The sequence below is a fragment of the Pteropus vampyrus genome, unplaced genomic scaffold (assembly GCF_000151845.1).
Source record: "Pteropus vampyrus isolate Shadow unplaced genomic scaffold, Pvam_2.0 Scaffold96, whole genome shotgun sequence".
Taxonomy (NCBI): Eukaryota; Metazoa; Chordata; class Mammalia; order Chiroptera; family Pteropodidae; genus Pteropus; species Pteropus vampyrus.
In genome coordinates, this window is record NW_011888877.1 from 890,242 (window position 1) to 900,878 (window position 10,637).

Below are 10,637 nucleotides of genomic sequence, written 5' to 3' on the forward strand. Positions count from 1 at the left end.
GTGGCAACCAGGAATTTGTCCTGGATCCAATCAAGATTATATGATTTTTCTTCAGTGATACTCAGAAATCTGGTCATCGACTGTAGGACTGATCCAAGTCGAGAGTTTTTAGAGCAGGAATGGAAGAAAGAAAAGGATCTGTTACTTTCTGAGTTATTTCCTCTCGCTCTTGACTTACCAAACATAATATCTCAAAATGAATGGCATGTTGATTTTTGTAGAATGTCTAAGCTATTTCCTGTGAATCATGAACCACCGTTTAACATATACGCGGGGTGCTCTTACTTGCAGGTACCCATCAGAACCACCAGAAGGGTCTTTTAAAAGTACCTCAGCATAGATGATTATGTCTTTAGGTTAAATGGCCAGATGTGCAATATCTGGCTCAAAGTATATGCAAGGTCTAAAGGCCTGGCATCTGTCATATTTTAAAGTTCCACAAGCAATTCTGATGTCCACCCTGCGTGAGAGCCCCTGATTATAGGAAGTATTAGGAACTGAGACAAACGGCAAGTGGAAAGCTGAGAGGCCAGATTTCTAAAGGCCCCTGCTTTCCAGATTTCCTTGAACTCATCTCATCTTAACTAAATAGCATGCGAGAGATTCCACAAGTTTGTTTGTTTGTTTTTTTTTAAAAGGATGCTGATTTTCTTTGAAGAAAATGAATGGCACTTTGAGTTCCCCTTTGTTTCTTTTTAAGAAAAAGCTTATTATACAATATGAGCCCAGTGTGTGAGCTGGGCTTTCATAATGTGTTTTGCAATATGCTTAGAGAGTACGTATGAGGAACACAGTGTTCAGAGCCATGCCAAGGAGAAGATATATTTCCTCTCATACCTTCCGGATGCTGTTTAGAGGAGAGAAATTTCAAGAAACTAAGTCAGATCTAGGATTTTGTCCCTTTCTCGAGAAATAAGTAGCCATCTACTAGACTGGAGTGAGAGAAGGGAAGAATTTCTTATTTATACCTTCAAATTTATACCTTCTGTCATGTTAGGTCGGTGCCAACTGGGCCAGAAATACTATATTGTAGTGATCCCAGAAGACATATGACATCCAGAGCTATCGGATCGCGAGCTGGGGCTCCCATTAATTAGGGCAGCTTTATATGACTTTAACAATTTCATGGTCAGTTTTTTCATACATGGAAAAATTATGAACGATTTTAGTATGTAAAGATTCTTGAGGGTTGCAAGATATTTTCAAAATAAATATTCGTGAGAGACTGATAGGAATAAGGGAACGTAAAGGATGTCGCATGCATTACTTTGTTATATCAAGGCTCATTCTCCATAGCATTATTAACCAGCAAAAGTTTATGGCCCCAGTTTGAAATTAGACGCATAGGTCATTGCTTTTAAGTCTCTAGATTTGCCTGTCTAGGACTGAAGAGAGTGAAACATGGCTCGCTGAGCACACATTCTTGGTCTTTTGTTGTTGTTGTTTACATGGCGTATCTATTAATAGTGGGGTCCTATGTATAGGACTATCATTTTGCTCAGACTCTACTATTTTAGGACCCCCAAGTCCCCCTCTTTCTGGGTTTTTAAATGTTGCTTCCTGTGAGCTCACAAATGCTGTCTTCTTGGAATCAACACATTGGCCCTTTTGTCCCCTGACTGGCAACTCCTGACGTTGCCAGTGCCTGGGAAGCCTCTGAAATGCCCGAAGCCCTGCTGCTGCTATCGGTGCCATCTCCCGTCGATGTCCGCCCAAGCCCACTGGGCTACGCCAGTGCCCGGCCACGCTGGCCCGCTCTCCCGGGCCCAGGGCCACGTCGCGCCGTTTCTTAGGGTGAAGTACGTAGGTCCCCAGGCTGCCCAGCCAGGAACTGCTAATGTCTCCCAGAGCTTATTAGCCGAGCCAGTCCTGTGGTCTTCGTTAAAGGGACACGGGCCAGAGGACCATCTGAGTGGTAGTCCCTGTGCAGGACTCCGAAGTCTTCCTTCCTGTTGACTTGGGGGGTGGGGTGGAAATGGGGGGTCGGAGGCGGTGTTCCGCCTGGATTTTACGCTGTAGCTTTCTTGCCTCAGTGCAGCTTCCCCACTCCAGGTGCCCCTGGCCCGCTCATGCCCGCGGACTCCAGGACGGGGCTTCCTCCCACCATTCACACATCTTCACGGAGAATCTGTCCCATGCCAGACAGTCCACTGGGGTCTTGGGGGTACCACGGGGAGCAAGAAGGCAGAGTCCCCCTTTCCTGGAGCTCACGGGCTCGTGGGCGGAAGAGCACAGCCATGAACTACACTAACAAGGAGGTGTAATTACAGCTGAGAAAGTGCCCGAAGCAGCGCATCAGCTCGTTCCCACGGGTGTCCGTTTTTGCCGCCCAGTTTGGGTTCATGCTGGGCTTCCGAGCTCTGGTCTGTGTCCAGTCACTTACTAACAGAGGCATTTCACACTGTTTCAAAGTCTAGAATTATTTATATTTGGAAATAAGATAACTATATGCTTTTTAACATTTACCATTTATGTTTTATTTAAATATATTCACTATTACATTATTATATATAATTTACTTTATATTATGTTATAGTAATGTGTTATATTATCTATTATATTAACATAATGTAATTATTATATTATGTATAAAAATCATGTTAATATAAATATATAAAATAATTTTTCTATTTATATATTGTAAATTAAATCACACTCCCTAAACATGTATCAACTAGGGAGTAGGGCTAGACTATCCCAAATGAAAAGATGAAAATCAGAAAATTTAGATTAGAAACTTTTCTCAGACAATCTTCAAAAAGGGAATATTTGAAAATCAATAATATGTTTTTAGCACTTCTTGTCCAGTGTTAGATGAATCTATAATTTCACATTGCCTAAAATCCAGAAATGGTACATTATTTACTGTTAGATTTATGCATTGCTAGGGAGGGAATTGAAACAATCTTAGGGTTTTGAATTTACCAGATAACAATATAATGCCTTTCTTTAACTTACCACAACTATACCCCAGCTGGGATGATGGGCGAATATTTGTTTTGAATTCATTAGTATTATCATTTATTATTACTTGGTGAAAACCTGCATTCAATTTTGATCACCGGCAGCAGTGTGCTGGTCAATGTTTAAACAACTGTCTTTCTAGGGGGTAAAAAGCCCTGATTTGTAGAATTTGCCAGTTTTTCTGATGTGAGTACTTTCACCATAACCAATTTCAAGCCACCAAGGTCATGTCACTGAACACTGATCATGGAATTGGGAAGAGGTACACATGGTAGGCTCTCGTTAGCTGTGCAAGCTGTCTGTCTCTGTTTGCACAGGGCGTATCTGTGGGGTAGCATTTTTCTTTGTGATGTGAACAGGCAAATATGAGAATTAAACTCATGGCCTTGTTAAGACTCTGTACTGTGACACTAATTCTCAAACCTTTTGACCTCCCTCAAGGTATGCGATAGTGGGTATCAGTGTAATTATAACGAGAGTTAAACAAACTGTAATCACTCTTACTAGTTACTGTATTCTCATATTTTCTATTCTATTCTAGTTCATTTAAAACAGTAAATTATTTAGTGATTGCTCCTTTTTATTTTATCTAACATATATATGGCTGTTTTTTGGTGTCAGGCACTATTTTAAATGCTTTACAAATATTGACTTGTTCCTTCATTATAACCATCCTGTGAGGTTGATGCTAGATACTACATTTTTTACTCAGCAATGACCTTACCTGCCGTCCAGACCTCAGATATGCTCCTCAAAGGAAACTGTACATAATACAGTCATTTTATTCAATAGATTGTGTCAAAATAACAATGTTTATAGTTTTCCCTGGTGTCTATTTCAATTTATTACATTTTTCTCTTATTCTCTATGAGTATTATGACTAAAAGTGCTTTGTGTGCTTAATATGTTTTAAAAGAATTTTTAATAAGACTGTTAATTTTCTTTTTTTTCCCAGTTTTCCTCTCCACCCCCCAGAATGTTATATCTAAACCATTAGCATTTCACTTTTTCTATATCATTTTCCTCTCAGCAAAAATTGATTTGGGGGACTGTTAAGACTAGCCAGACTTTTTCTGAATAATTCTATAATTTGGTCTTCTAGTTGCCATGAATTGAGTAACAATTTCATTTCTCATCAGCTCTCTCGATGGCCTCAAGGGCCTCTTTGCTGATGTCTCCGTGGCCTCTGCCTTCCAAAGTCGTTATCTTCAGCAGCTTTCCATGAACTTAGAATAAAGTCCAAAACCTTTATCATGGCTCATAAGGTTCTACATAAGGCGACTCTGCCACAGACACTGTGGTCTAGTTGTTCAGGGTTTGAGTTTCACATTCCAGTCTCTCTTCTTGCTAGCTTGGTGACCTGGTCACTGTGCCTCAGTTTACTCCTCTTTAAAATGAGAAAATAATAGCATCTACATCGTAGAGTTTCTATAAGGATTTAGTGAATTAATGCACAGAAAGGGCTTAGAACAACATCTGGTATATAGAAAGCACTTAATAAATAACTAACTCTTCTTCTCTCCTTCCCTCTCCGCATCCCCAGCCCCTCACCAAACTCTCTTTTCTGTAATCATTCTAGTGGAAGGATCTTTACACATGGTCTTCGCACCACCTGGAAAGTTCTTTTCTTCATTCTTCACCTAATTTATTCCTACTTATTCTTCATCTTACTGCTTAACTGTCACTTCTCAGATGAGCCTTCCTGATCCCCAGTCTAATTCAGACCCCCTGCGATCATCTCTCATCTTAGATCTTACCTTCCTTTTAAAGCCCTGCCACGATTTACTCTTCTATATTTATCAACATGATCACAGGAAACTTAGAGTGGCAGAGGCAGGGACTGTTTCCACATTATTTGCTGTATCATTCTCAATGCCCAGCCTAAGCCTGGAACCGTGCTCTGAACTGTCTACTCATATCCGTTGGGAGCCTAAATGGTGCAGTTTTTAGTATCTACTTGATCCCTGTCTTGTTTTTAGATGTCTTTCCTGTGATTCTTCTCTTTTTTTTCCTCTTTTTATTTAAATAACTTTTATTGCTTTTTCTTTTTGTAAGAGGAATACATACTCTAGAAAAAGTCTTCACTACTGCTTTGTGTTATACTTAAGTTTTCCCTGTAAGCTATCTAAAACTTCTGGGGAACAAGTCAGAGATAAAATACATCAATATAAAGAAATAATAAAGTAAAATAGGTATGAGTCGTGTTATCAAAATTACATTTCCTTTATTATTTAGCTTACACAGAAGACAAGAAGTTGTTTTGCCAACTGGCATAAGATATGGGGAACTACACAGAATGACTGCTATTTTTACTTTTTATAGGGCAATGTGAACTGCTAGGAAGTGAGTAGACCTCTGTCTTCATGCTTATATCTTTTATGGGTTTTGCACAAATAAACATTGGTTTACCCAAATAGAACTCCTAAAGCTAATAACAATAACAAAAAGAATTCCAGCTATAAGTGGAAATTTTAAAAATAGTTTAGAGGGAAACTAATCGTGAAGCTAAAGGTGAACTTTCACGTATTAAGTACATGAAAGTTTACATTGCTTGGGAATAAATTTGGTGTTCCATTCTAATGACCAAACAATTTCTTTCTTATTTTTTTTTTCAGTTTTTTTTAAAAAAATAAATTTATTGGGGTGACATTAATTAATAACATATAAGTTTCACATGTACAAATTTATATATCATCTTTATTTTCCATTGTGTGCTTACAATCCAAAGTCTAATCTTCCTCCATCACCATAGATTTGACCCACTTTCCCCTCTTCATCCTCCCCACACTCCCCCTCCAGTCTGGTAACCACATACTGTTGTCTGTGTCTATGAATTTTTTTCAAACAACTTTTTGACTTCTTCAACTTTACCATGCCCTCCGAGAGGCCAGCAGAGCTCTCCAGCTAATAGTTGTAGTGCTTCTCATTGGAAAGAAGACAGACAGCAGAGCCTCTCTACCCCCAAACTTAAACTAGCTTCTATTGAGCCGTGGAGAGAGATGAAGATTTCAGCTCTGATTTTGCCAAATAGACATGAATCGGGGCCTTAGCATTTCATTCAAAATGAACTCTCGCTAAGAATTCATTGTACATCCCACAGTTTCTATCTACAGATATTAAGATTCTTACTGACTGTTTAAAAGTGTTAATGTGTCACTTCTCAGAGTGCCACTTCCTGGCATTGAAACAATGCTGAATTGGCAATCATCTCCAAAAGCCCAAATTATGCACTGTGTTCTTTATGTTGAAAAAGGAATTTGGATTTTCATTCTAACTTTGCTTTTCTACTAAGAGAGGCAAAGGAGAGTTCTCTAGGATGTGACATACTCTAAGAAACAAATTTTTATATACTTTTGTAAAATGAGAGATATAATTGATGTTAATGAACATCTGAGTTTAAAAAGAGATAATTTTATGAATATTAAAATAACAGTAATTAGTACATAATTTTCTCTTAATTGAATATTATTTATAAAAATGAATTTCATTCATGCCACTGTGATATCAAAGGTTAGTAAAGAAGTTTCTAAGGGTTATGGGTCCTACTGTTTATGTATGATTCATACCAGAGGTAAGTAATACTTCATCAAGAATTTAGATTATATTTTTAGTTTATAAATACACTCAACTCGCCCTTAAAATTTTTAAACAGTTAATTGTATAACAAGAAAACTGGGATTTATTTGTGTTTTAAGCAACATCTATTTATAGTAATCATTTTATTAGTCATTACTTATAATAACTTATTTATTTTAAAATGTTTTTACTACAGTTCAATAGAGCTCAACAAATTTTTATTGATTTTGTGTCTTTAACCTTTACAGCTGTTCAGAGTAATGACTCCCTTTAAATTTTGTCTTATCAAGTGATAAGGCAACTCAGCATATTCACTGAGTAAACTTTGTCAAGGCCTGATAAATTCTTAGCAACAAAAGTGACACTTAAGTGGATAAATGTTTTAAAAATAATGTGCTATATGTTTTTCATGTATAAAAACCATATCATTAACATTGTTAATAAGTCTTGAGATTTGAGGATCTCTTCATGATCCCCCAACTTTAACACCCACATGTAGACAGAGGGGCAGACACACACACACACACACACACACACACACACACACACACAATGAGAAAATGTTCTATTCATTTGGATGACCAGGCATAGCCTTGTGGCCACAAATAAGATACTTTAGTCTAAGCAATTGCACTGACCAGTTCAAAAACTTTGGGGTGTCATCCATCACTAAGACTTCCTCATGGTTAAATAGTTTTCCTCATAGCACCAAATTCCAAGACTGAAAGTCTGGGTTGTGGTGATTTCTGTAGGCCTCTTATAAAATGACGAGATTGGACCATTGTACGCAGATTTGACCTTTGAACTCTGATTTGACCATTGAACTAAATTGATTTGATTTTATGATATTTGTATGTTTTATAATTAGTATGTGATATATTGCCTCGAGATAGGTAATAGCAGCCATAAAGTTAAGAGATTGTCGATTGGGGTCAAACAATTCTTTGGTATGAATTCCATCTCTGTCCATTACTAACTGTGTATTTGAATTTGGGTGTCATCTTACCTCTTGGGCCGCAGTTTCCATATTTATAAAATGAGATAGTAATCTCTATCTCTCACCTTTTTCTGAGGATTAAATAAGGTAATGTGCGAAAGTGCTTAGCTCAGTAACCAATAATGGCTATTACTATTATTGGTTTAAGATTCATGTCTAGGAAAATACGTAGTCATGAAGAGCCTCCTCTGCCTCTGTGTCTTTTTTTTTTTCAGTTTGCTACTCATTTTATCTTGAAGTTTCATGTGTAAAACAGACCTCAAATAAGAGAACACTTAGAATTTGTAAATAAAATTAAAAACTTAAATTAAATTTTAACGTAAATAAAATTTTAAAATTTAAATAAAATATAAAAGTTTAAATTTAAATAAATCAATTTATTGCAGGTGATGAGAATGGGCAAGTCCATGTCACCACTTTGCAACAAATAAAAACCGTGATGGATCAAGGGAAGCAAAATGAAGGAAACCCTGTGCCTCCCCAGCCTGCCAAGAGGACCCAGTTATCACAGCCACCAGTAGCGATGACACAGAGCCCTGTCCCTGAGCTGGCAGGACCCCAGGAGCCCTCCTTCCAGTCAGGCATCCTGAGAACGATGTCCCGACAGGACGTTCGTGCGGATATCTTCCTGTGGAGCTTTCTGCTGTGGTCTGACACCGTAGAAATGGTGCGTGTGGCCGGCCACCAAGCTGTGTACAAGTCAGACTGGGTGTACCCTGTCTACATATTCAGTTTCATTTCTCTCCTTCGAATGATATTCACACCTCAGAACCCTCTTCTACATTCCTTGGGCATCCTGCTCCAGGATTTACCCTTCATTTTTGTTAGACTTGCGTTAATCATTGACCTGGGAACTATCACACCCATATTGGGCCTTTGTAAAAATGTACTGGTGACTCTCTCTTATGTTTACTTCAATTACTTAACCAAATTCAAGATTTTCTCTACTTTTGAATTGTCTTCATTTTAAAAAGAAAACGTAATCTAGTCAAACCTCTTTAGTATGCATGTGTACACATTTGTAATCTTTTGTTTTCTGGGGCATAGGTTTTTTTACAACATAAGGAAATGAAGACTAAATTGTACAGAATAGCCTATTTTTAATAACTATACATCAGTTTTTTTAAACGTGTATAAATGGTGCTAAATTTAAGCAACTTTATATTCTTACAAGTTGACTCCCTTGGATCTCTAGAAAATAGTAGTAGCTAATTTTAGTTATGTATACTGAACCATTCTTAAAACACTCTTCAATAAAGCCTGTAAAATTTTCCCCTCTAAGTCCAAAATGAGATTTTTATCATTTATATTAAATATTATATTAAAGACTGTCATAAGAATTGAAGAGTTAAAATTAATTTTTAGGAAGTACAGCTGGTGTTATTGAATAATTTTTAGATTATATTTTTTAAAAATCTGAAATTGTAGTTTTAGGGTTCTCTTCACACATGGTATTATGTTCTTCATTCCACTGTAGTGCCTTTTATATAATTGATTGATTTCAACATAGAAAGCAATTCAGTTTCACAGATATTTGGCTCAGTTTCTAGTACTGAAGTGGTAACATGAAGATTAATATAATGAAGTCAAGGTACATCAGAAATACCTAGATAAGATTTTATAAGAGGAAACTATAAATTGAAGATGTAGATTAAAGTAAAAGAATATTTTGTGGAATTTGATACCATCAGAAAAATAAACACATACAAACCCTGTTTAAAATTAGAAGTTCAACTTAAACACATATAACAGCAAATGTGCTAGTGTCTAATGTGATCATATGTAATGGATATCTTGATGTTAAATAATTAGGTAATTATGTAATTTGCCTTCACCATGTGGAAACACTCTCACATATTTATAGTAGGGGCTCTTCATTTTATATGAATTTTTGGTTGCTAGAAAAGTTTGTGAGAGGCTTTTGTGTGCAGAGTAATGTTTTACAGCGCCAGCCTCTTCAATGATCTGTGGGAACAGATAGCTTCAGACAGGATACCTGAACTTGCCCGCCACCCCCTGTTCTCCACCAAAGCTCCCAATCTCACTGGTTCCTTGTGCTTTATGGTTTTCCCTCACACTGTCAGAGAAGGTCTATTCACAGTTGTTGAAAACTTAGCTTCTGGCTTTATGACTTTGGGCGAGTTCTTTGTACACTGTAAGCTGCAGTTTCCACACCTAAAAGGTGAGCATAATAATAGTACTGTAATAGGCTTAAATAGCACTTTAATAGGCTTGAGAGGATTAGATGAGGGGGGCAATGTTCTCATCACATAGTCTGGCAAACAGTAATAACTCGATAAATGCTAAGTATTTTAATTGTACCAAATCAAAGACAGACAAGTAGCTAAATGCATTGTTCTAATTTTCCTGTTTTCCGTATCCCTGCTTACCTTCTAGGAATAATAATTTAAATCATGTATTTGTGAAAATAATATGTACTATCTTAAGTTTACCTCAGAGTACATTTCATCAAATAGCATTATGTTCAGAAGCGAGAAGTCTACTGAATAAACAGATTACAGTTGATGTGAGTATTCTTTCATCAGGCATTCGAGTGTCCCTCCTGTAAGTTCTCATAGAACTCTAATTATAGCATTTATTAAGACTTTTGTGTTTACTTTTCTGAGTCCTCATTAACCTTTAAATTCCTTAAAGAAAGGCCTGGGTGTCTTGTTTAAAAGGCTATCTTAATCTTTATCTGTCCCTCCAACAGGAATTTATAATACTTATAATTCTAAAGTAATTTTAATATAATTAATTTATTTTAAATTATGACATAATCCTTTTATTAACCTAAAGCCAAGTAGTTGATTTGAAATATTCCTAAATGTAAAAATATCTTACATACGTTTATATTTATCTTTATATTGAAATATATAGGGTGAACAGTGCTCAAATAAACTGAAAAGTATTATTTGAGTTCAGAAAGCATTTGTATCTAATATTTGAATATGAATGTTTCTGATCCTTTGGGAAGTTGCGACCCTTGATAGAAGTAATACAGGCACGTATAAAAGATTATATGTAGGAAGAAAGTTATTCAGTATCTGATTTAATATTTTATTTTAAGAGTATGTACTTGTTTATAAAGTTCAAGTCT

At 36.5% G+C, this 10,637-nt stretch overlaps 1 protein-coding gene across 2 annotated transcripts in view; it reads left to right on the forward strand.

Annotated features, from left to right (window-relative positions):
* The window catches only part of TMEM236 (transmembrane protein 236), a 34,616-nt gene extending 24,474 nt beyond the window's left edge, over positions 1-10,142 (forward strand). The window contains exons 4-5 of one of the 2 annotated variants that reach the window (XM_023533112.1): positions 7,924-8,204; positions 9,935-10,142. In XM_023533112.1, the coding sequence (XP_023388880.1) occupies positions 7,924-8,204; positions 9,935-9,940 (287 nt within the window). In that variant the 3' untranslated portion in view covers positions 9,941-10,142. Of the gene's footprint in view, positions 1-7,923; positions 8,900-9,934 lie in introns of those variants that run through there. The other variant, XM_023533111.1, reaches the window with a different exon arrangement.
* The last annotated feature ends 495 nt before the right edge of the window (positions 10,143-10,637 follow it).